Source organism: Solea solea, chromosome 11 (genome assembly GCF_958295425.1).
Source record: "Solea solea chromosome 11, fSolSol10.1, whole genome shotgun sequence".
NCBI lineage: Eukaryota > Metazoa > Chordata > Actinopteri > Pleuronectiformes > Soleidae > Solea > Solea solea.
In genome coordinates this window covers 27,778,096-27,805,205 of record NC_081144.1, presented here as the reverse complement: position 1 = coordinate 27,805,205, position 27,110 = coordinate 27,778,096, and the positions used below count along the sequence as shown (strand labels likewise).

At 40.2% G+C, this 27,110-nt stretch overlaps 2 protein-coding genes and 1 long non-coding RNA gene across 4 annotated transcripts in view; 1 reads left to right on the top strand and 2 right to left on the bottom strand.

The window, feature by feature from the left end:
• Positions 1-4,685: 4,685 nt before the first annotated feature.
• LOC131468264 (NACHT, LRR and PYD domains-containing protein 12-like) overlaps positions 4,686-27,110 on the bottom strand; it is a 211,408-nt gene continuing 188,983 nt past the window's right edge. The window contains exon 13 of the mRNA XM_058642316.1: positions 4,686-4,890. Coding sequence (XP_058498299.1) covers positions 4,713-4,890 — 178 coding nt within the window. The 3' untranslated portion in view covers positions 4,686-4,712. The remainder of the gene's footprint in view (positions 4,891-27,110) is intronic.
• On the bottom strand, positions 12,767-16,672 carry LOC131468970 (uncharacterized). 2 transcript variants are annotated; one of them, XR_009241761.1, is made up of 3 exons: positions 15,594-16,596; positions 13,904-15,216; positions 12,767-12,856 (listed from the first exon to the last, which is right to left on the bottom strand). It is a non-coding gene; the product is annotated as an uncharacterized LOC131468970 (long non-coding RNA). The 2 variants fall into 2 exon arrangements; XR_009241760.1 differs by lacking the exon at positions 12,767-12,856 and having other exon boundaries at positions 13,153-15,216; positions 15,594-16,672.
• On the top strand, positions 16,038-23,228 carry LOC131468967 (glucose-induced degradation protein 8-B homolog). Its single transcript, XM_058643716.1, has 5 exons — positions 16,038-16,127; positions 16,453-16,577; positions 17,573-17,769; positions 19,181-19,378; positions 21,843-23,228. Exons 2-5 carry the CDS (start codon positions 16,460-16,462, stop codon positions 22,014-22,016), a joined length of 687 nt encoding a protein of 228 aa, XP_058499699.1. The 5' UTR covers positions 16,038-16,127; positions 16,453-16,459; the 3' UTR covers positions 22,017-23,228.

Genomic DNA, 27,110 nt, shown 5'->3' with positions numbered 1-27,110 from the left:
GCTGCGCTGCTCTGCTGCGCTGCGCTGCTCTGCTGCGCTGCGCTGCTCTGCTGCGCTGCGCTGCTCTGCTGCGCTGCGCTGCTCTGCTGCGCTGCGCTGCTGCGCTGCGCTGCTCTGCTGCGCTGCGCTGCTCTGCTGCGCTGCGCTGCTCTGCTCTGCTGCGCTGCTCTGCGCTGCTGCGCTGCGCTGCTAACAGGGGACATGATTAAGTCAATGTTGTCCTACTTTGACATGGAATAAAAGCCTTATTTTAAATAAGTAGTCCAAAACGCAGACACTACTGCACTAAGTACTTCCTAGACTACCTGTATGAATATTATGAAGTACTTTTACTGTTTACTTTTGGAGTAATACTCTGTCAAAATACCCAACAGAGGACATGACTAAGTCAAGTCTGCGCTGCTGTGCTGCGCTGCGCTGCTGCGCTGCGCTGCTGCGCTGCTGCGCTGCGCAGGCTGGGTCCTCACGCGGACACACAGAGACACAGAGAGTCAGAGTAGCGCAGCGCTGCGCTGCTCTGCTCTGCTGCGCTGCGCTGCGCTGCTCTGCTCTGCTCTGCTGCGCTGCGCTGCGCTGCGCTACTCTGACTCTCTGTGTCTCTGTGTGTCCGCGTGAGGACCCAGCCTACTGCAAGAGACCAGAACCTGGTTACAAACATGCTTATATAGCTGAATAATTACCTGATTCTGTCCAGCTGTCTGATCACCGGCTGAGCCACTCCTTCCTTTCCTCCAGCAGCCGTCGCTCTAACCAAGCCCCACTGCCACATAGAGTTATACACTGCAGTCACGCCAGCCGTGGTTCGCGAGTGCCTGGTCAAATCAGCCGCACGTTGTTTTCTAGTGCGCGAATTTACAAACGTTTACGGTAATCGTAATGAAACGGCATTGAGAAGCTGGGAGGGACTGTGAGGAGTTCAAGATTCATGCTGCTGGGACTGAGTATCGTCCAGCTGCATCCCCGGAGAGCAATAACAACACTCCGGCGTTATGGAAGTTATTTATTTAGTTATTTACTTAAACTCTGTTTACACACACCGAAACAGACGATTCCGTCAGAAAACTCACAAAAAAGAAGAAGAAACGAAGTGAAAACTTGAAAGTAGTGAACTAAATACGTCCCAGACTACCTGCAAGCGTAATATGAAGTATTTTTGGAGTAATCCTCTGTCAAAATCCCTAACAGGGGACATGATTAAGTCAATGTTGTCCTACTTTGACATGGAATAAAAGCCTTATTTTAAATAAGTAGTCCAAAACGCAGACACTACTGCACTAAGTACTTCCTAGACTACCTGTATGAATATTATGAAGTACTTTTACTGTTTACTTTTGGAGTAATACTCTGTCAAAATACCCAACAGAGGACATGACTAAGTCAATTTCGACCTACTTCAACATGGAATAAAAACCTTATTTTAAATAAGTAGTCCAAGAGTCATACACTACTGCACTAAGTACTTCCTAGACTACATGTATGAACAATATGAAGTACTTTTACTGTGTACTTTTGGAGTAATCCTCTGTCAAAATACCTAACAGAGGACATGATTAAGTCAATGTTGTCCTACTTTGACATGGGATAAAATGCTTATTTTGCATAAGTAGTCAAAGAGTCATACACTACTGCACTAAGTACTTCTTAGACTACCTGTATGAATAGTATGAAGTACTTTTACTATGTACTTTTGGAGTAATAAGTAAATAAGGTTTTTATTCCATGTTGAAGTAGGTCGAAATTGACTTAATCATGTCCTCTGTTGGGTATTTTGACAGAGTATTACTCCAAAAGTACACAGTAAAAGTCAGTCAGTCATCATCTACCGCTTTATCCTCCACCAGAGGGTCGCGGGGGGTGCTGTGCCAATCTCAGCTACATCGGGCGATAGGCGGGGTACACCCTGGACAGTTCGCCAGTCTATCGCAGGGCCACACACAGATAGAGACAAACAACCATTCACTCTCACACTCACTCCTATAGTCAATTTGGAGTGTCCAATTAACCTATCCCCACATTGCATGTTTTTGGACTGTGGGAGGAAGCCGGAGAACCCGGAGAGAACCCACGCACACACGGGGAGAACATGCAAACTCCATGCAGAAAGGCCCTTGTTCCAATCGGGGCTCGAACCCGGGTCTTCTCGCTGCAAGGCGAGAGTGCTAACCACAACAACACCGTGTGGCCCTACACAGTAAAAGTACTTCATAATATTCACACAGGTAGTCTGGGAAGTACTTAGTGCAGTAGTGTATGACTCTTGGACTACTTATTTAAAATAAGGTTTTTATTCCATGTTGAAGTAGGTCGAAATTGACTTAATCATGTCCTCTGTTGGGTATTTTGACAGAGTATTACTCCAAAAGTACACAGTAAAGGTACTTCATATTGTTCATACAGGTAGTCTAAGAAGTACTTAGTGCAGTAGTGTATGACTCTTGGACTACTTATGCAAAATAAGCATTTTATCCCGTGTCAAAGTAGGTTGAAATTGACTTAATCATGTCCTCTGTTAAGGATTTTGACAGAGGATTACTCCAAAAGTACACAGTAAAAGTACTTCATATTGTTCATACAGGTAGTCTAGGAAGTACTTAGTGCAGTAGTGTATGACTCTTGGACTTATTATGCAAAATAAGCATTTTATCCCATGTCAAAGTAGGTTGAAATTGACTTAATCATGTCCTCTGTTAAGGATTTGGACAGAGGATTACTCCAAAAGTACACAGTAAAAGTACTTCATAATATTCATACAGGTAGACTAGGAAGTACTTAGTGCAGTAGTGTATGACTGTTGGACTACTTATTTAAAATAAGGTTTTTATACCATGTTGAAGTAGGTCGAAATTGACTTAATCATGTCCTCTGTTAGGTATTTTGACAGAGGATTACTCCAAAAGTACACAGTAAAAGTACTTCATATTGTTAATACATGTAGTCTAGGAAGTAATTAGTGCAGTAGTGTATGACTCTTGGACTACTTATTTAAAATAAGGTTTTTATTCCATGTTGAAGTAGGTCGAAATTGACTTAATCATGTCCTCTGTTAGGTATTTTGACAGAGGATTACTCCAAAAGTACACAGTAAAAGTACTTCATATTGTTCATACAGGTAGTCTAAGAAGTACTTTGTGCAGTAGTGTATGACTCTTTGACTACTTATGCAAAATAAGCATTTTATCCCATGTCAAAGTAGGACAACATTGACTTAATCATGTCCCCTGTTAGGGATTTTGACAGGATTACTCCAAAAATACTTCATATTACGCTTGCAGGTAGTCTGGGACGTATTTAGTTCACTACTTAAAAGTTTTCACTTCGTTTCTTCTTCTTTTTTGTGAGTTTTCTGACGGAATCGTCTGTTTCGGTGTGTGTAAACAGAGTTTAAGTAAATAACTAAATAAATAACTTCCATAACGCCGGAGTGTTGTTATTGCTCTCCGGGGATGCAGCTGGACGATACTCAGTCCCAGCAGCATGAATCTTGAACTCCTCACAGTCCCTCCCAGCTTCTCAATGCCGTTTCATTACGATTACCGTAAACGTTTGTAAATTCGCGCACTAGAAAACAACGTGCGGCTGATTTGACCAGGCACTCGCGAACCACGGCTGGCGTGACTGCAGTGTCCCGCCGCACCGTGACGAGAAGGGTGGAGGAGATCGCAGAGAATCTGGAGTTTCAGCTGCAAAGTAAAGTGGGAAGCTTCGACTTTTTTCCTTTGGCTTTGGATGAGAGCTGTGACGTCCGTGACACAGCCCAGCTGCTCATATTCGTTATAACGCGCGACTTCAGCTTCGGAGGACCAGGCAGCAATGCGGCCAATGAAAGGAACCACAACGGGGAGTGATCTGTTCACCGAGGTAAACGCATGCATGGACAAACTGGGACTCGAACGGGACAGACTGGCAGGTGTCACTACGGATGGATGTCCCAATCTGACGGTGAAAAATGTTGGGCTTTTGAAAAGAATGCAAATAAAGTGAGTGAACTCAACGCAGAGCAGAAATTGGTGTTTATTTATTGTATTATTCATCAGCAAGCGTTGTGCAAGTCAGTGCTAAAACTTAGCCATGTGGTTGATGTTGTTACTACAACAGTTCATTTCATCAGAGTATTTTGGCTACAAAGATGATGTGATGTCTTTAGAAAGCTAAGAAAATCCTTGTTTCAATAGTATATGAAACTCAAAATGCCCTTTGTTATTAATGTGACTGAAAATGAGTCAAATGTTTCACATTTTCTTTATCATTTTGGAAATTCTATTTGAATAAATGATATTTTTGAAAGCTAACCTCACCTTTTAATTGCCAAATAATAACACATAATAATACATTCTTACCAGCGGTCAAAACAATGCTATTTACTGCTTTTTATATAGAAATAAAATCTTATTATGCATAATTGAGTTCGGCATTTTGGCCCGGCCCTCCAAAATATTTTCAGTTGCTCATTTGGCCCCCTGGGAAAAATAATTGCCCACCCCTGGTATAGTATATAGTATATTTTCAGAACTCATGTGCTATGATATTACAGATGCACGAGATGCAAAACACTTTCAGAGCCGTCAAGAAAAGATCCTGATTCTACATCTGAGGGAAGAAAAAGTGGAAACATGGAACAACCATCACTGATTCATCTGATGTGACAACATGAATGACTTTCAGTTGTGGATTAAACATCTGAGATATCCAACAGTAACAGAGAGTCAGTGAACTCACCACAGAGTCTTCAGTCTACAATGTGGACTCTCCAGTCCAGAACACAGCAGCTTCACTCCTGAATCCTGCAGCTTGTTCTTACTCAGGTTCAGGTTTCTCAGGTGTGAGGGGTTGGACTTCAGAGCTGAGACCAGAGAAGAACAGCTGATCTCTGTCAAACTGCAGTTATACAACCTGAATAAAGAAAAAAGCACTTGATGGGAGTGTCCTGGACCATCTTCTTCTTGGAGGTCGTCTCCAGCTGCATCACCTCATGTTGAGTATTGACCTCTTCACTCTGTCCCTCTGTGATGTAGAGCTCAGTGAAGATCCTGTTCAGGAGGGTTCTACTTCCTGTTCCTTCAGTTCCTTCAGTCACATGTTCAAATCTCCTCCTCAGACTGATCTTATGTTCATCTAGAACCTTCTGCAGAAGAACATCTGCTGAAAGACAAGAGACAAAGAATCTGAGCAGCTGAGGATTATTTTCATCAGCCACAGAACAACTAAAAAAGTGTTTTAATAAAAAAACCCTGACAGTGTCACGTCTTTATGTGATATTGTTGTATTCTGAAAGACAGAATCATTCTAGAATAACTGTGATGACTGTGAAGGAAAGTGTATCATCTGCATAGAAAACAACAACAATAATAGAAAAGCTGGAAAATGAGTGTAAACAATCCTGTGTTGAACCTGTAGGGGGCAGCAGAGGATTAACTGAATCATCTTCATTATCACTTTCATTAACATGAGGAACAGATTTCCCTTTGAAACATTTTTCTCTTGTTCTTTCATTTTAAAAGTTTGTTGGTCTCTGTTTATGAAAGTGAAAGTGATGAAGAACAAATGTGAATGATCTGTTTGGTCTCATGCTCTTTACCTGGTCCTGGTCTGGGTCTCTGTCCACACTGGGGACAGCAGGAGTCTCCTGGTGGACCAGACTGGTCCCAGTATGAGGAGATGCAGCGTCTGCAGAACCAGTGACCGCAGCTGGTGGAGACTGGATCCTTCAAGACGTCCTGACACAGAGGACAGAGGACAGCGGACGTGTGTCTGTGAAGACATTTCTTTATCACTGACACGTCGGGGACAATTGGACGTGTGTCTGTGAAGACATTTCTTTATCACTGACATGTCGGGGACAGGTGGAAATGTCTCTGTGAAGACAGACATTTCTTTATCACTGACATGTCGGGGACAGGTGGACATGTCTCTGTGAAGACATTTCTTTATCACTGACATGTCGGGGACAGGTGGACATGTCTCTGTGAAGACATTTCTTTATCAATGACATGTCGTCAGGGACAGGTGGACATGTCTCTGTGAAGACATTTCTTTATCACTAACACGTCAGGGACAGGTGGACATGTCTCTGTGAAGACATTTCTTTATCACTAACATGTCAGGGACAGGTGGACATGTCTCTGTGAAGACATTTCTTTATTACTAACACGTCAGGGACAGGTGGACATGTCTCTGTGAAGACATTTCTTTATCACTGACATGTCAGGGACAGGTGGACATGTCTCTGTGAAGACATTTCTTTATCACTGACACGTCAGGGACAGGTGGACATGTCTCTGTGAAGACATTTCTTTATTACTAACATGTCAGGGACAGGTGGACATGACTCTGTGAAGACATTTCTTTATTACTAACATGTCAGGGACAGGTGGACATGTCTCTGTGAAGACATTTCTTTATCACTGACACGTCAGGGACAGGTGGACATGTCTCTGTGAAGACATCCTTACAGCTTTGTCTCACAGTGGTTCTGATGGACTGTTGTAAAGGTCTAACCCTGAGGCTCATCCTCACACTCTCTCTGACTCGTCAATGGTTTGACTCATTGATCCGTTTCATCAGATTCTGAATCAGTTCAGTTCAGTCTGTTGCTCACACACACATTTAGTTCTTCTTCCTTCACAAAAGTCCAGTCAAAGACGTTTCCCTCCAACAGATGGAGGTTATTTCTTATCTTAATTCAAGAGCATATCATATTGATTTGAGAGCATTATTTATTGAGTCTCTTAGTTTGTCTCTGAGGCTCCAGGTTCATGACTGAAGTGTAAAGGTCTGTCCATAGACCAGTCACTCTTCACAGACAGACCGCTGGGTCCTGGAGACTCTGCTCTCTGTCTCTGGTTCTGACCTCTGCAAACACAAACATCACATGATCACTGATGATGGTCTTTGTTTAGACACTTTGATCACAAAGCAGATTTCAGGTTTACAGCCTGTGGTCGCTGATCTTTGTGTAAAGATTGATCCTCTACAGCAGCTGTCCCCAACCCCAGGGCCGTGGACCGGTTTAATGTCAGACAATATTTTCAGGACCGGCCTTTAATACAAAAAAAAATAAAAAATATAATAAAATGATACAACTGGTCTTTTTTAAATATAATAATAGGCGTGAATCCACTGCGTATGCAAATGTATTAGCAGCGTCCTCGTAACATCGCGCCAACGATACTGCACAGAGCGCAGCCGTGCGTCAGCGGCATGTGCACCGGCTGGGGGAAAAATGGCCGAGTCCATCAACCAGTTGCGGATGCTGCCGCTGACCAAAGGACAAATGTGAAGTCCCGTCTGTTCATTGCGCAGCAGCGGTAACGGAGGAGCCAGATGACGCGAGCCAGGAGACGGGTGCTTCGTCAACAGCAGCAGCAGCAGCAGCACCCGCTCACCCTGCTTCACACAGATAGGATGTTGCTGTTGTGCTGATCTCTATGGCAAGCCATTTTACCATTTAACAGCTAGACTGGATATGTGTTGCAGATATCTCTAATTCAGTTTTGCCTGGTCAAAAAGAACATTTCAGATATCCACAAAGACATTCTTCCTAGGACAAATTACGTCACTTTGGCCATTCATTTGTATGGGGTTTATCATTACGGATATCTGCAATTGAATTGTAGAAATTCCAGTTAGAGATATCTACAATTTGATTCTGACTAGTCATAACTCCTCGACTGATTATCTTTTTTTTGGGACACTTCTTGATGTGAAAACATTTTAGACGTTTTGGATATGACATTAACTTTGCTTGACACCCACTATTGTATTTGTGAAACTTTTATTTTATTTGTGAAAATGCTAAAGGGGAGATTTTACTGTTTTTGTTTCATACCTAGACCTCATTAGACCAGGTCCTGATCAAAAACCACTATACCTAGACTTTTCAAATCTGGACTAGCTTATCCTACAGACCCTGAAGATTCATAAAAACACAGTCTCTGATTTGTGAAAGCTTTATTCTATTTGTGAAAATACAATAATGGCCCATTTCACTGTTTTTTCAGCATATAGACCACTTTGGACCAGGTCCAGATCAAAAACCACTGTACCTGTACACCTGGATCTGTGTTCAGTCCAGTGATCACACGAGAGAAAACTGTAACACATCAGGAGTTTTCTGTCAGAGAAGGTGTTTTATGAAACCTGCTGTTCATGTCACTTACATATTTGTGCCAGTAGATGGTGCTAGGCTACTCTGTATGTGACTGAAGGGCTGTTGTCTGCATTCAAGTCAGCTGATGAGCTCAGTTTTGAGAGCAAAAGTCAAATTAGATCCTGGATTACTTATTCACTGCATATTTGTTCATCAAGGACAAAAAAGTACTAAGTACAATTAAATTTAAATCATAAACTACGAATGAAAAATGTGGATTTGATACGACTTCAAATATAGACGAATATTGTAATTTTTGATCGCAACTGCAAACTTTGATCCTGGATTATTTCAAAACTACACAGTAAAAGTACTTCACACGACTTTTGCATGAAGTAAATAAAGTAATTTGTCCAATAACATTGAAACCATCAACTATTAATAAGAAATGTGGATTTGATACGACTTCAAAAAAAAGAATAACCTCAGTTTTGAACTAAAAACTGCCGCTGAACGCGGTGCCAGTTTCCACTGTGTAGCCTACTCCTCACTACAGCTGTTCTTATGTCAACAAACACACGTGACGAATCATTTAACAAATTCACGCACATTACCAAACTCAGATTCATGTGTTTGTTATATTATGGAATGGATCTACAGATTCATTGGGAACACTACATTGATCTTCGTTCGCTGTTGTTTTTCATTGACCATGACATTTATTGTTATGCAATGTTACATAAATACTGTCAAAATCGTTCGCGTCCCAAAACTGCGTTCGGGGACATCACGCGCGCATACAATACTTTCTGGTGCTCACGAGATACTTTCTGGTGCGCACGAGAAAGTATCTTGTGCGCACCAGAAACGTTTAGTTTTTTGTTTTTGTTTTTGTTTTTATGTCCCTTTAGGGGCTCCGTATTCCCTGGATTCTTCCGAGGCAAGAAAAGAGCACTCTCCAGAGGTCAAATGCCTACAGCCGGGGCTGTGAAGATATGGAAGCTGTTCGTTTCCTTTTTTTACTTGGATCTAAGTCAGTCTGTCCCTGACTCTGTTCAGAAGCTGCTGTCGCATAGATTCCTGCAACGAGAAGACACATTAAAAAAATAAAGTTACATAACAAAAAAGAGATGGTGGCATCACCTACACATACAAGCACTTCTGAGTATTACACTTTATTTTATTTCAAAAAACATTTGAAATCATAATGTGTAGAGTGAAGGCATATAACAATGTAATGTGATCATACAGAGCAAAGCCTATAAGGTCTTAACAGTTGATTCCGTCCTATATATATAATAATACTGCAATTTCCACCACAATGACAACACATATTATGGGCATGTATAGCCTACCTGGACTTGTGATCTTGTTGGGTTATCCTTTCTGTCATGAAAATAAAGTAAAGCATGATCATTGAGAGGTCATAATATCTGTATTTTTGTATCATAACATAACATAAATTATTAGGCCTACATTATAACGTAATAACTTTTTGCCAATAACGTAATAACTTATTATGTTATTGTCTGGTTATTACGTTATTGGCCTTGCATTAAAAAAATCCTTTGATAATGTAATAACTGAGCCAATAATGTAATAACTGAGGTATCACTTTATTTTATTTTCAATTTCTGGAGAGAAAGTGTCACACGTAGCCTTAATATTGCATCTTGCAACAGATATCCGACCTTATAGATACCCCTCCACCCTCAAACCCCCCTCCACAGGCGGCCTAAAGGAGCAATTAGGAATCAATTTGGATTTATAACCAATAACGTAATAACCAGCAATAACGTAATAAGTTATTACGTTATTGGCAAAAAGTTATTATGTTATTGGCTCAATCACTTTATTACATTATTGTCAATTTATTACGTTATTGGTTTATTACATTTAAATTATTACGTTATTAGTTTTATTACATTAAATTATTACGTTATTGGCCGTTATTACATTATTGGCCGTTATTACGTTATCGGTTGCTACACAACCTGTTCTGTTTCGATCTGAAAACATTTTTGTTTGATTGCCACTAACTCTTTATTCTATTTGATTCAATAATAAAGGAACAGAATTCTCTCCATAACCTGTATGTTACAAAAAGGTGTGTTTAATATAGGCCTACATTTATTGAATGTCTTATTAGTCTGTAGTTTTTGTGAAAATTTTGTGCAGGTGTGGTCGAGCTGGTGGTAGACAGATGTTAAGTAGACAAGATCTGCTGAGTGCGTCATTAAGGAGAGGTTTATTTATTTATATGTTTATTTCGGTCATGTCAGTTAGATCAATCATCATCACACGTCATCTTAGTGTAGTTTTCTTTTTTTCTTATGACATTTTGACAAAAACATGTTTCAGGAGCAGGTAGCACTCAGAGATGCAGTCTAGCTCTAGACAGTAATCAGACTACGTGTATGTCTGTACATGTGTCCATATTATTATGTCGTGAGTGACAGTCTTGACTTGTTGCCTGGCATGTTACAACGTCCCAAAGTCACAAAGTCATCCAATCAATAGAGATCAATTCATCAGGTTAACTATTAACTTGGATGGTGTGAGAGCCCGTTTCGTTTTTTCTTTTTTCTTTTTTCCATCTCATCTATAGCTTTCGCCTCGCTCAGCTTCCCCATTCTTGTCACGTACTCGAGGGTTGTGGAGACGTCGGAGCACAGCCAAACCATAGCCCTCTGAGCTGTGGCGCTTTCCATCCTCACATCGATCAGCTCAGTGGTGATCTTTCTCATTTCCTATATTGCATGAACATACCACATCCCCACACTTTTTTTTAAATACACTCGGTTTTGCTGATTTTTGAATCTCCTCATCCAGATTATTCCACTGTCTGACCCCCGGATTTTAATGTAGTTCTTACCCTTCTCTGCCTGAACATCATGTTCCCTCTTAGATTGTGTCCGTCCCCTCTGTTCAGGAATAATATCTGTAGATTGTGAGGGAGGCTTTTGTTGGCAGCCCTGTAAATCATCTGTACTGTGCGGTATTTTATTAAGTCATAGAATTTTTGATTTGATAAATAGTTGATTTGTATGTTCTCTGTAACTGGCATGGCTCTTTTTTGGAGTATAAACAGGGGATAAGTAGTGGTTTTGTAAGTGTGTCCCCAGACATCTGTACAGTATTGCAGGTGTGGAGAGACTAGTGCGCAGTACAACAAGTATAGTGCCTTCTCATTTAGTAGTTTTTGTGCCCTCCAAAGTATGGACACACTCCTGGCCAGCTTGCCTTTTAACTGTTTGGTGTGTGGCTTCCAACTTAACATGTCATCAATAATCACTCCCAGCACTTTGTACTCACTAACCCTTTCAATGTCCACTCCATTAACTTGTATGTTAATACTAGTCTTACGGCCTTTTTTCCCATACAGCATATATTTAATTTTCTCTAAAGCCGTATATATATATATATATATATACATATACATATACATATATATATATATCTGCATATATCTGCAGCCTGTCAAATATATATATGTATAAACATATATATATATATTTATATATATATATGTATATGTATATGTATGTTACCTATTTCCAGGAAGATACTATATGTGAAACATTGGTATCTATTTCAGATAGTGTTGGACAGTGAGTGTGTGTTAAAAGGAGACATATGCAGTCATATAAAACATGTAGTCTACACATCAGTGTCAGTGTCTGATATCTCACCTCTGTATGATTGAAGCCACAGGATCTGCAGACTTCTTATCTGTCTGTGGACTTTCAACCACGTGCATCACCTGGTCCACTTGGTCATCATCTTCAATAAGACTGAAGACCCTGTCCTCCTTCTTGGCCCAGGGAGACACAATGTTGCCTCTGATGATTTTCTATAAATATATTAAAGGTGTTAAGCTTGGGTATTCATATATAAATACACAAACACCACACAGAATGCCATTGTCACTCACCTTAAGGTGTTGCAGCACGCCTTCATCCTGAGTAATGACATGAATTAACAGACAACTGGAGTCACATGGTTGCTGTTTGGCTTGTTGGGCCTTTCCTGAAATTAAAGGATACACAACATAAATATGTAACAGTATATACATGTGATGAAGAACTGAGAATAAGACATTTTCTTTCCATGATCATTTGCACTTCCTCTCTTTGAAGGCGTGTCCTCTTGTCTGGCCACAGTAACATCACTGCTCTAAATGCTCACACACATAAGCCTGACTGAGAGAGTCAGGATCTGTGTGCTTGATGATGAGTGAAAGAAATGTCTTTGCTGTAGGGATGGTCCTCAGTGTCCTCTGGCACCTGTAGACCATCATCACAATCACAATTGTTACATAATGTCTCAAATGCAAATGTCAGCAACTTCCAAAAGGGATCCATGTTGAATTCACAATGACACAGTACCATAGGAAACATACATGTTTATTTCTGATGGTCTGCTGTGGACTATTCTACACACATGAAGAACAGTACACATAGATGAAATGACTCCAGCATTAGTTTACTTTACTTATTGTGAGTGTCTGATGTTTAAAGGGATGAGTTGAATAGTTTGATGGTCACAGTTATCCATGGTCAGGACTAACAGACATAACATCATAGTTCATAACATGTAAGGCTCATGGGGAAATGAAGGCCTTTCAGCATTGAAATAAACAAATATTTGATAATATAGACGGACCTACCACCGTACTCTACACTTGACCGTCGCTGTCCCTGCAGATGAGACACAAGCTCCCCTTTGTTTGGCAAATGTTGCATCTCCTCAGCTCAGGGCCTGCTCCATCTGTTGAAGTGGAGGTGGAGTGGCTCAGTGGTGTGCAAAAGACGTCATGGTCGGTACTCAATTCCATTGTAAGTCGCTTTGGATAAAGGTGTCTGCTAAATGACATGTAATGTAATGTAATGCAAAGTAGTGTTCTCTATAATAGAATTTTAAAATTAAATTGTAATTCTTACTTTTAACATGGGAAAATGTTTAATCCAGAATCAAGTAGTAATGAACTTGATTGTATTTCCCTGTCCTAAAATATATGCAGGCTCACTGAAATGAATCAAATCAAATGACACTGTTGACCGTGAATCAACAGAACTTTTTATTTCTAAACATGAAAAATATTATTCATCATCAAATATTTTATCTTAACAATTGTAGAACTGAGGTCACAATTTTTCAAATTAGCAAACTGTGTGCAACTTCTCAGAGTCATTTAAAGATTAAAAAACAGATAAAAAAAACAACCTTTTCTGAGTAATTCATTTTTTTCCTGTTTTTCTGTCTGTTTTTTTGAGTAATTATTGTCCTGTTTTTCGGAGTAATTTATTTTCTGAATTATCGGGAACTCTCGTGAGAACCTCCAACCTGCAAGTGACTCCCATAGACCTATGGTGAGTCCTGCCCGCATATACATGCCCCATCAACTATCTACCTTACCGGGTCAATTAAGGTAATGCATGTAATAAGTTACACACAGGCCACGATGCTCTAGTTAGTTATGTTTTAGACTGTATCCTTCTATTGTAAGCCTATCACTAAATGTAGCAGGTAAGGAATAGACGAACATGTTTATGGGCATGATTTCAGATGTCAGGTAAGCTAACTGTTTTGTTTCCATTTTGCTGTCATTGTTTCTCATCAAAAATGAATCGCCTTTCTTTCAGTGTATCGGCTTGGCACAAGTCGAACGAGCCATTCGCTATAATGTCAGGTTATATGCTAAATATACGCTAACACTATAGAGACATAATGTGATAATTATGTATAATTTTATTTTTATTGCAGATTGACAGCTCAATAATTGGAGAAATAGATGATGCCACCATGGCCTCTTACATTCCAGCCTATGGTGACCGGATTGCCACAAGGCGTTTCTGTACGGAAAAACAGAGAAGCGGTGGACATGATACAAAAACACTGTCCTTATTCAAAAAACTTGGGCACAATGAGCAACAAAGACAGCGATCAATGTTTTGAGGGGGAGAATACAGTGCAACCAACAAAAATGCGTCTAAAAATAATAGGAGAGCCTGGAAGACAAGCAGAAAAAAGAAATAGGGTGGATACATGACAATAAACAAGTCAGAAAACGCAGCGGTGGAGGAACCAGAGTTCTTGATATTAACAAGAATGCCACTAAAACTAAGATTCTGTCACAAGCTAAACATGAAAAGTCAGTGATGGGAAAGTGGGAAGAGTTCAGTCACGATACAGTTGACTTTCAGGAAGCACAAGTTGATGACGATGTTAGTGTGGGAGACACACAAATTGGGGTTGTTAAGATTTTATTTGTTCACAAAGACCCTGACCAGTGGAGATGACCCAGAGGAAGGAGCTGATACAGACAGAGACAGATGAGCAACATGAAAACACAACAGAATAGAACAGACAAGAGAAACTCACAATGGAAGAGGTCGAGCAGCTGACACAGAGAAGACATAACAGTGAAAATCAAACACACACAGTCCAAGATGATGAGATAAGCACTGCCACAATGTCAGCTCTTGTTTCTACTGCAGCTGTTCAGATTATTGATCTAACATCTTTGTGTAATACATCAGAGGTTATTTTTGGTCCTTTGACAGGTGGGCCGTTTATATGGGATCATCATGATACACCCATACATGAGCCAATCATTGCAATAGAAGCACCTCAACTCCTATTGATGCTGAGACAGCTTCTGCTAGACCACCAAGTCCTACCAATGAACTTTTACATGTGACTGTAACTCTTAGATGAACTGATTGCCCAATTCAAGGATGACGCAATGATGACCTACTCTGTGAAATACAGCTTCATTGATGAAATGGGGGCAGATGCTGATGGTGTGTCCAGGAATGTTTACGCTGCCTTCTGGACAGAATTCCTAGACTGTGCAGCAGAAGGTGCAGATGTGAGGGTGCCATCACTCGCCCCAAAATGGCAAGAGGAGGAATGGAAGTCTGTCGGCAGGATATTGGCCAAGGGACTGAAGGACCATGGGTATTTTCCATTTCGGCTGGCACAAGCCTTTACAGCAGCAGTCATATTTGGTGAACACTCTGTTTCACCAGATTTACTTATCCTCACTGGGCGCCCACCTGGAGACACAGCATTTCTGCATGGGCGAATTCTGTGAGTGTTCCAGAGGTGAACAACTTCCTGCAGCTCTATAAAAATAGAAAGTGAGAAAATCAGTTCACACATTTGCTATACCAACTGCAGTAGATACCAACTGTATCATGCAATTAAAAACATCAAAACACTGACAGGGAACATTTTATTGCATTTTATACTTTTCATACTTTAAGTACTTAGAATATATACTGCTGATAGTACAGTCCTTTTACTTTTGAAAATAGCCTACATGGAGTGAGCTCTTTTCACTAATATCAGTAGACCTATGATATTAGTACCACACTAAAACTAACCCACTACACAGGGTGGTGCTACTGCTTTTGGTGAAGTAAAACATCTGAATACTTTAACCACTCAGCAGGTGTCACAGTATATGCGAAAAACAACATATATGTATTGCCGTTCTTACCTCTATTATTTCAAGACATGTGAACTGAATGAGACTTTTGTCCAGGAAGTCACCAGAAAAAGAGTCTGAGTCTTTTAAATCCTGGAACAGGTTCATCCAGAACTGTGCGTGTTGCCTCCTTAAAAAGCCCCAAAAGTTCTCTATTCGCCCTTGATTAAACTAAACAACACGTCCATTTAGTTATAAATCGAAATCTCAATAAAGGAATGAATGCTTTTATTGTTTCAAATGCTCTCTAAACTCAGAAAATAAATGACTCTGAGAAACAGACCAAAAAATAAATGACTCCGAAAAACTCTTGGTTCTCTCTCTTCATCCTTCTTCTTCACCAGCGTAGACGTCATCACGTTTCAGAGGCAGTCTCTTCTGTGACCCAATCAGAGTTGAGTAGGTGTGTCGTGTAGTGTGAGGGGGTGTGTCGTGCAGTGGTCTGCCGGTCTGCGGGGGGGGGGCACAACTCCGGAAACAGTCAGCGGAAACGGCAGCTCCGCTAGCTAGCTAGCTACTGCAGGGAAGTAGCGACACAATTGTCAGGTAAAGTGACAGTTACGGTTGTGTTTGACATACAGTACAATAGTGTGTAATAAATGAGTGGAGTGCCGGGTTCGACTTTTTGATATATGCACAAAAGGACCGCCAACTCGTCGTTGTTTTTATCCGTGTTGGCGAAAGCGAGGCTTCAGTGTTGTTGTTTTTTACCGAAGGCCGCTAATGTGTGTGTGTGTGTGTATGTGTGTATCCGCTGCTGTCAAACTGAACATTCAATTACCGACGCGTTCATAACAGGCTGATATGTATCTGTTATATTCGTGTATACGTATCTGCTTAACGACAATGTAACTGTTCTTTTTACCTTTAGGATCACAATGAGTTATGCAGAGAAGCCAGAGGATGTAACAAGAGAAGAGTGGATGGAAAAACTTAACAATGTCCATATTCAGAGAGCCGACATGAACAGGCTCATTATGAACTACTTGGTGACAGGTGACGCAGCATTTGTTGTTGTTTTCTTCCACGCTTAAAGTTTGTTCTCTGATGTCAAAATAGTTAGAATTTCTACATGTAGAACTGCAACCATTCAAGTGACGAACCATCAACTGCTATATCTAGCAGGGCTGCAGTGATTAATCAATAATTACTTGTCGAATATTTTGATTATTGATGAAGTGCTTTAATTTTGTTGTTTAGTCATTCAAACAAGCTCTCTGATTCAAGCTCAGTTTCTTAAATGTGACTTTTTTCATGGTTTCTTTTCTCCATTTAACACATAATTGATTTAAACTGAATACTTTTCGTTTGTGTGCAAACAAGACAGTTGAGAACATCATCATCTTGAGGTTTAGGAAACACAGATCAACATTTTCTGATATTTTATGGACCAAACGACAATAGACACATTATCGACAGATGAGTCAATTATGAGAATAATCATTAGTTGCAGCTCTATCTTATAGTAATAATTGTGTGTTTTTAGCATTGAATTGAAGTAGTATTTTCCATTTTATGTGAAGTCAATAAATACAATATCTTTGTTTACCTGTTAAATGAATATATTAAGTGACAGTGTGACGTAGGATTTGGTAAACACAAATTTACATTTTTCACAATTGCCTGACATTTTGTTGGATAATTGTGACAGTTAACAATGTATTAACTAGAGAATTGCATTTCCAGAAGATAGTGAATGCTGAGTCCGTGAAGACATTTGCTGCCTCTGCTGAATAAGCTGAAGGATCAGTTGAAGACCTGAAGTTGAAGTTGAATCAGTATGAAGCAACTGAAGGGATGTAAATATGAGTAGAAAGCTGGATGTCAGTTCAACAGCAGGGCAGAGCTGAATTTAAAGTAGAAAATCAAAGTTAACCACAATTTAATTTAATGTGTGTGTGTGTGTGCGCGCTCACATGAGTTATTGCCATTGGTTCCATTCCTACTTGCATGTCAAATGTGCAGGATTTCACAGTGTCTCTGTTCCACAGAGGGCTTCAAAGAGGCCGCAGAGAAGTTCAGGATGGAGTCTGGGATTGAGCCTAGTGTGGATCTGGATTCTTTGGATGAAAGGATCAAAATCAGGGAGATGATCCTGAAGGGACAGATCCAGGACGCCATCGCACTGGTCAACAGTCTGCACCCAGAACTGCTAGACACCAACCGTTACCTCTACTTTCACCTACAGGTCAAATAAAACTCTGTATGCAACTCAGTAGAAATATAATGTGCCCTGCATGTCAGACATAGAAGGTATTTTGTTTTATTGATCAATAATCTTTCAACAATCAAATCATTTCGAAGGAAGAAAAACATTTCTGCTAATTGTATCCCATCACCGGAGGCTTTTTTTTAGCAGTTCCACCTCTCGTTTACATTACATTATTAACAGTGTTTATAATTGTTGCTCGTGTTGAGTATTCATAACATACAGCACTCACTAAAGTAGGATGGAATAAACAAAAAATCACTGACAACAGGAGGACAACTTTGAATGAAAATGTGATAATGTTACAAGTCTGCAAACCTGATTTGGATCAAGTGTGGCTTTTGTTGTTGTTATTTACACTATTATTTGTGGATGAGAACATGCACCCAGAGTGCACAGATGTGCCTGGAACACACTCATATTTATAAGCCAACTTCCAGAGAGTATTAGGTCAGGTTATCAGCAGGTATTTGATGTGCACTGTCACTCAGGGTGCTCCCTCATGTCTCCCTCATGTACTCTGATTTTTCAGCATGTTCTTTGCTCCACATAACAAAGAAATCATTCAATCAAACTGCAGCACAAAATGTCTGCTGGCAGTCTGGCTAATGGTGCATTTCCACCGGCTCTACTCGCCTCGCCTCGGCACGACACGGCACGATTAGGTTGCTTCTCCACTACAAAAAAGTACCTACTTAACGTGGGCGGAGTCATCACTGCACGGTTGAGTGAAACTGCGGTGACTTTGTTTTATACGCGACACACACACACACACACACGAGTGACTAGTAACTTTACACCAGACTTCTGTATTTGTTGGAGATGAGCCCACGTTTTTAGGATTGTTAAGTCGTTTTAAGTGATCTACAGTTCGGCTTGAACTCTCTTCCTGTGACGGGACTCTGGCCAGTCAGCGGCTGGCAGTCTGACCAATCATCACATAGTATCTACTACTAGCACGCTTGGAACCTCACCGGAGCAGGTACTAGTAATAGTACCTGGTACCAGGTACTACGCTAGTGGAAACGCTACTTAAACTGTGGCATGGCATGGCATGAGTAGAGCCGGTGGAAATGCGCCACAAGAGTGGTTTGAGGAAGTCCACTGCAGCTGGGATGTTCAGGCCGTGTGCAGGACCAATCAGCTGCCAGGATCCACCTTAGACTCACTCACACATGCACACCTGCAACCCATCTCCCGCTCACAAGCAGACACACACACACAAGGACCAAAAAAAGGGTCTAAGAGAAAGGCTGAGAATACATGCAATGAAACACTTGTTAAAATCAGTAGAGACATTTGAGAGATGGATTGTCTGGGGTCATGTGTTGTGTATGTAACCAGTGTGACTGATGGAAGGACACTCACTGTTTGCTGGCTGTGTTTGCAGCAGCAGCATCTGATCGAGCTGATTCGTTTGCGGGAGACTGAAGCCGCTCTGGAGTTTGCTCAGTCTCAGTTAGCGGAGCAGGGTGAAGAGAGTCGAGAATGTCTGACTGAGATGGAGCGGACGCTGGCCCTGCTGGCCTTCGACAACCCTGAGGAGTCGCCGTTCGGAGACCTGCTCAACATGATGCAGAGGCAAAAGGTGAGGTCAAAGCCTGTTCTTTGTCTCTTTAGCTTAAACTGATTTCCTGTTTCACATTTTATTGTTTTCCATCCACAGATTTCTTTTAATTGTTATATATCACTGACCAGAGGTTGCGCTAGACTTTTTCGTTGTCTGTCATTTTGACTGACAGGGTCATAAAAATCCCGTCATAATCAATTTAATCAATACCAGTCACTTTAAATGGGGGGTGGAGTGGCTCAGTGGTAAAGACCGGTACCCTGTGTGCGAAAGACATCATGGTCGCAATGGTCGCGAGTTCGACTCCACCCCTGGCTGATTGTACTCAATTTCATTGTAAGTCGCTTTGGATAAAAGCGTCTGCTAAATGACATGTAAAGGATGTAAAGGATGTAAATGATAATAATGACATATTGAATTGCATTGTTCATATTGCAGTGGGATATGAACAGTTGACCTGTGGCCTAAACGCACAGTCTCACACCTTCCTCCTGGTCCACATGGACTTAAATCGCGTGCCTGCTTGCACGTAGTTGTAGCTTGCACGCGCTCCAAAGCCTCCTGTCCATAGCTCTTTAACACGCTGTCAGCACTACAAGGATAGCGAGATGCATTGAGTACGGTGTCCAGGTCAGAAATGATGCTCAGATTCTCCGATGGGAATCTTTATTTTGTCGCACAACATTTTTCTATCCGCCCTCCTCAGCCAGGAGAACTCCCGCTCCCACTGAACTCGCCTAACCTCCTTACTGCCGCTGAGGCCAAGGGCTGAGTTTGTCCTTCATCTGCATCTATCCCTCTTTTTTCACCTCTTTTATCAACATAGTTTTAGGGCTGTGAATTGCAATCTGTCAAAATGACGGATGGCTCTCAGATCTTTCCGTCATTGACCGTTTTAAAAAAACGGTCAATGACGGAAAATATTCGGTTAACGCGACCCCTGTCACTGACATACATATTGAGGTCAGTGTAGCCATGGCTGCTTGAGCCTGTGCTCAAATGATCTCCCTGATATCTTGTGATTTGAACCTGTGATCATTAAGATCTTTGACCGGATAATAAATGGTGTTCAGAAGTGTCATAAACATGTCCCCCAAAGAGAAAACTCTGCTCATGCACATGCTGTGTTCTGTCAGCATGGCTCGTTGTTTTAAATCCTGTTTAATCATTTTTATATATCTTTTTATAGTGGTTGTTTTGAATCAGAATGACATTTGTTCTGAAATACACAGAAAGAAAAACCGTCAGGGAGTGAGCGCTCTCTCGGCTCTTCACTCTTTTCAAATGATTATTGTAAATTAGCGTTAAAAAAAAATCACAATCTCGATTCACTCATTTCTAAATGACAACGACCTCAGGTCAGCACATACACATTTAGACATTAACTTCAAACGACGTCAAAAATGGAATCACAGCTTTCACTCCATCTGTTCACGTGTATCAGTGCAGCAACCCACAGGCTACAGTCTGTGAGTCTGACTGTAGCAACTGTAGCCTGCTGGGAAAGATGACGTAGACCAGGGGTGTCCAACTCATTATAGTTCAGGGGCCACATACTGCCTAATTAGATGTCAAGTGGGCCAGACCAGTAAAATCATAGCATAATTACCTATAAATAACAATAAGTTCATGTTTTTCCCTTTGTTTTCGTGCAAAGAAGTACATTAGGAAAAACTTTATATTTAATGAAATTCATGAACAACCTCAGATTTCTTAAGACAAACACGTGCAACTTGCTTCTGATTATCATTTACATGTGTGCATTACAACTGGTCACAGTGTTTGTACAAATACAATGAATAAAATAAAAAAAAATAAAAACTGCAAAAGAATTAACCTTAAGTCACAAGGATTTGGACCTGAAAAATATAGTAGCCTATTGCACTTTAACATTGATGGCATTGCATGAACAACAGGACTCCAGTCAGACTAATGTTGGTAAAAACTTGTCGCTTCTCGGGACACACGCGTTCTGCAGCTTTCAGCATGCATGTTGTAACCAACTTGATGCTCATGCTATTTCAACAGCAGTCAGGTAGCTGGCTTTTACTGCCGCGTCACTGACCTCTGGGCTCCAGGTGAAAATGGACTGCTGTTTCCTCACACCCACCAGCAATTCATTTATCTTCATTTATCTTCGGTCATATTTCTCGCCATGATGAGTCTCATAGTGGTGCCGCATATTATATTCCTTGAGCACTGACACTTGTTGATTACACACCAAGCACACAGGTTTCCCATTCACCTCTGTGAATAAATAGGATGCGTTCATTTTATTTACAGACCCGTCAACTTCTGGACGAAATTTAACGTTAATGACGTGACTGTTTTCAGTTAATAATTATAGTCCTGCTCCTTCTCAGATCATCTCAGCCTCACCTGAGAGAGGGAGGGACGCTGCCCTCCACCTGACATGGTTTTTTGCTTTTTTTTTTTATATGTGACCTGTACCTGACATGCTTAAATATGCCTTGTGTTTCAGGTGTGGAGTGAAGTGAATCAGTGTGTCCTTGACTACGAAAACAGAGAGTCGACGCCGAAACTGGCCAAGCTCCTGAAACTGCTGCTGTGGGCTCAAAATGAACTTGACCAGAAGAAAGTGAAGTATCCAAAAATGACAGACCTCAGCAAGGGAACGATTGAAGACCCCAAATAAGGACGTGCAGTGAAAAAAAACCACACAATCATATTTGAAGACGGACACATTTCCTTTATCTATTTATACACTAACAACAAAGTGACTCATATAGAGGACAACCTTTTCTTTTTGTAAGGGAGGCTTTTTGATACTTCAGTAACTTAGACAAACTGGTCCAGTGGATTTTTAAAATGACATGCATACCTTTTTTTTAATTGGTGTTATAAATAGGGCTGCAACGATTGTTTGATTATGAATCGATAACTAATTGTACTTTCAACTATTTTGGTCATCGATTTATTGGTTTGAGTGGTTTTTGGTTCAGTCATTAAAACAAGTTCTCTGATTCTTCAGCTTGTTAAATGTGAATATTTTCTGGTTTGTTTGCGCCATATAACAAAGAAATCATTAATATATTCATTTTGGTTTGTTGACAAAACAAGACATTTGAGAACATCATTTGTTGATGAGTTTTGGGGAAACACTGATCAACGTTTTCTAACGTTTTATGGACGGACAGATGAATCGATAACAAAAATAATCATGAGTTGCAGCCCTAATTATAAGTCATGTTTGTTTAATGCCTTGTTCAAAGCTGTTTTTTCAGCCCAATAAATTGGTTGTTTTGTGACCAAGTCCCTAATCCAAGGATGGAGACGGAGGAGACAGAGGAGACCCCGATCTCATTCAACATGCTGAGTCTGTGTCGACTGTAGCCGGTCAGAGACCAGGACAGGTCGTGTCGTGTGTAAGTCAGTGACGCTAGTTTTTTCTGTCTTCTGGCAGGGAAAGTTGTAACAGGGTGTGAATAAAGCCTAAATTAGGCGTCACTTTCTATGTGTGTGACTGCTGAGACGGGGATAAAGGGACGACTCGGTGTACACGGACTCTTTCCCTCACTAAAAACATACATTTCAGACTGTGATCTGTGTGACAGACGTTCAAAGAATTCTAGTTTGGATGCTTCAAACTACCATGACATTGAAATGTATTCATGACACAAAGTTGCAAACAACAAAAGAAGAGAAAAGTTCATGTAAACATCACAATGCCATAAACAGTACAGTGCAACCCTGGCTTTCATATTGTAAAATAGCACAGGTGATTAAAGATGTGACATGGCTACATTATTTACATGTATGGAATACGTTTGCAAAGGTTTATGTGCTTCTTTTTTTTCTCGCTTGTATATTATTTTGCAATAAAAGTGAATTTTTAAGTTGGAAAAGATTTCCTGTTTGATGTGTTTTTACATCTGCTATTTTACAAGAGCAATGTTGTACATGTCATTCTGGTTTAAATAGGAAATACTTTGCAGATTTAGATAAAATAAATCTGCAACCTGCAGTGGGAAAATTAACAATGTTACAGCAGCAAAGACAGTAAAGATAAAGACAATAAACATGCATTACCAAAATAAAGTACAGTATATAAAGATATTAACACTAAAACTATAACAAATGAGTTAAAATAGAATGCAGAATATACACAGTATGGACTTGATATTTACAGCCTGGTGATGTGTGGTCTACTGCGAGCAGTGTTTGTTGTAGAGTCTAACAGCTGCAGGAGGAACAACGCTCCTGTTTCAGTCTGTTACTGAAGGAGCTGCCCATGCTGTGATGGTGTCCTGCAGGGGGTGGAGAGATTGTCCATCAGAGATGATGAAGAGCTGGGTAGTCATCCTCCTCTCTCCCACCACTTCCAATGGGTCAAGGGGACATCCAGGGACAGAGTCTGTCCAGCCACTTCCTGTCCGCAGCTGTGATGCTACTGCACCAGCAGACCACTCCATAAAAGATGGCTGATGCCACTACTGAGTCAGGTCTTAAGGAGTTCTCCCTGAACTCTCCTCAGCAGGGAGAGTCTGCTCTGACCCTTCCTGAAGATGAATTTATGAATCAGTGTTAATGACTGCAATACTTAACTAAGCAGTTAACAATGAAAGGATTAACGTGCATCATCAACCACAGGTGTATTACTAGTTAACTGTTTTAACTGTGTGGTTGTGCAGGAGCAAACTCAAGCACTGCAGTCAGAAGCCAGTATTGTTGACATGGTAAACAATCAGTCTGCAGGTAACAGCAAAAACACAAAGCACAGGCCTAAATAATAATGTTCAGTTTCAGGATGCATGCTTGTTCACTCAGTCATAGCCAGTGCTGATGTAATCAGCTATACAGTATATGACAATATAAATATAATAAATGAAATCAATAATTCTGTGTGGCTTATAAATAGTATCTGGATACTTTTAGGCCGTTGAGAGATACGGGGATAAAAAGCTGCATACAGGAAAACCTAAAAAAGCTTATAATCCTCCCCTGCTCAGCAGCGCCCTCTGGTGGGGCACGGCCCCTAATGCAAAGATGCCGCTGGTCATTAACCTTGTCTTTCCTTCCTTCCCTCTCTCTCTCTGTATCCTCATCTTGCAGGTTGCAGGATCCAGATCCAGTATCGAGGCTATTACTATCATACATACCATCACCATCATTATAATTATTATAATGTTTATCAACAGTCTCTGCTGCTGCTTATATAAATGACATTGTACAGTAGTTGTATAAACATGTCATCACTGACTCTAACTGTCATATATAAACTGATAACTTGATACAGTTGTTGTGTATCTGCTCCTGGTCTCTCTCTCCCTTTCTCTCCTCCCTTTCTGTCCCCTATTTCTCCTTTCAACCCAACCGGTCGAAGCAGATGCTGCACATGTGTGAGTCTGGTTCTGTCAGAGGCCGTTTCTCAATATCCATACTTGTGCATACTTGTGCGTACTTGTGTGTACTTGCGTACTCCCGTACTTGTGAAAACGTCATCAGCCTCAGTCCCAGTTCTGTTCCAATTGTCAAGTAAGCGAACAGCGAGGACGGTTCTCAAACCCGGAAGTGTTCTCGCTCCGCCCATTTTGACCAAGTATGCATCGGAGGTGACTTAAGCGTACTTGCGATGGCCATGTATCCCAGAATACATTTCGGCGGAGCATAGCAGCAGATAATAGAAATATAAATCTGAAATAAATATTTTTCTGTGTCACGGAACAAAGTTTTAACATCATTTGAGGCGAGAAATTAGTCATATAGAATTCAAACATGTGGTTTGTGTATGAAGATATGACGTATTTATAGTTTGGCAGCGACGTTTGTCGGAGGTGATCAGCTCCGCCTCTGCGGACGCTCGGCGCTCACTGTGCCCGGCACAGAGCAGCGTTACCTCGGCCTGTCCTGATGAAATGATCCGCTGGCTCAGACGTCGCTGTCATTAGATGCTCGGTGTGATCCATAGATTTGTTGTTGACGTGTTATTTTGTTTTTAATGGAAACGTTTTGACCTGAAAGTTTGAAGGTTTGTGTATTGTTAATGTTTTATTTATTTTAACTTTGAATGTTAGATTTATATTAAAGTCGCACGGTCATTGTATCTGTATTTAATTATAATATGTAAATATTAGATATGTAGAGTAGTATATATTTGTACACGTCATATATATATATATATATACTACTCTACAATGCTGTAATATATCTATTTTCCACATTGTATTATTTGTATTGCATATTTTAATAGAAATAAATTAATAAATGAAGTTAAATATTTAAAATGTCAAAATAATAACAACATATATATGCATTTATTAAAAGTATTTCATATGTTCATTAATCAACACTGTAGGTGGCGCCAATGAGGCTGCAGCACTTGGCGCCAGCCACCATTCAAACAGCAGAACAATACATACATACTTAAGTATTGAGAAACAACCACATACTTGTGTACTCCTGTACTTGGCAAGTATATACTCCCAGCGTACTTCTCAAGTATATACTGAGTATTGAGAAACGGCCAGAGTTTTTCTTTATTTCTCTCCACTGCCCCCTAGTGTTTGCTCGTTGTGTGAACTGTTGTGTTTCTCGCTCTTGCTCTCCTTGATGTTGTCTATGTACAGACCTGAGATCATGTATGTTATACAAATAAAATTGAATTGAAATTAAATTCTTAATTTCAAGATATTGTATATCTGAGACGGTTAGAAATAGTATGCAGTATTAGTTGTGAACATAAGCTTTTCTACCTGTATTCAAAGTAAATTTAAAATATAATTATGGAGGGTTGTTTATATTTGAAAAATTGTTAAGTGAGAACAAATTTAGTGTTAGGGTTAAATTTAACCCAACCCTAACCCCTAACCCACCGAGTGCGAGGAACCATTGTTATTCTTCAGATTATTATTGTTATTGTTATCATCATCATTATTATATTATTGTTATTATTATTGTTATCCTCATCATTATTATTATTATTGTTATTGTTATCATCATCATTATTATTGTTATTACAATAATAATCATTATTATTATTGTTATTATTATTGTTATTGTTATCATCATCATTATTATATTATTGTTATTATTATTGTTATCATCATCATTATTATTGTTATTATAATTATCATTATTGTTATTATTATTGTTATTATTATTGTTATTGTACTGTCCCCTGCCTCTAGCGCCTTGCTAGAGTCGACAGTCAGAATAAACTCCTCTCCAAAGGACCACGTGACAAGAGGGTTGAAACTTGTACGCTCTTTATTGAGGTCATATGGAGTCGGGTAAAACTGAAAGTGAAATACAATGCCCTCATGAGCACTTGACAACAGCAGCATTGAACACACTGTATTACATGACAGGATATTAGCTGTGAGCATAGCCTTATGCTAAACATACTTTACAGTATAATTCAAACAATAACATAAATGTCTAATGTTCAGCAACAATAATAACACTTGCCAAGCGAATACGCACCGACAATGCCGTTAAAGACCCACTTTAGCATGAGCAGAACAGAATGCAGCAGCTCTGACCATGCCTTGATTCAGCTGAGGGCTCTCACTGATGACATCATCAAAGAACGACACATCTTTAGGCAGCTCTCACAGTCGCCAGTAGGTGGCAGCAACGGACTTCTTTTCAACAAGTTTCCCACATTTAACCATTCAACTGTCTTAAAATACACAGTGATAACAGAACAGTTATTATTGTTGTTATCATCATCATTATTATTATTGTTATTATTATTGTTATCATCATTATTATTATTATTATTATAATA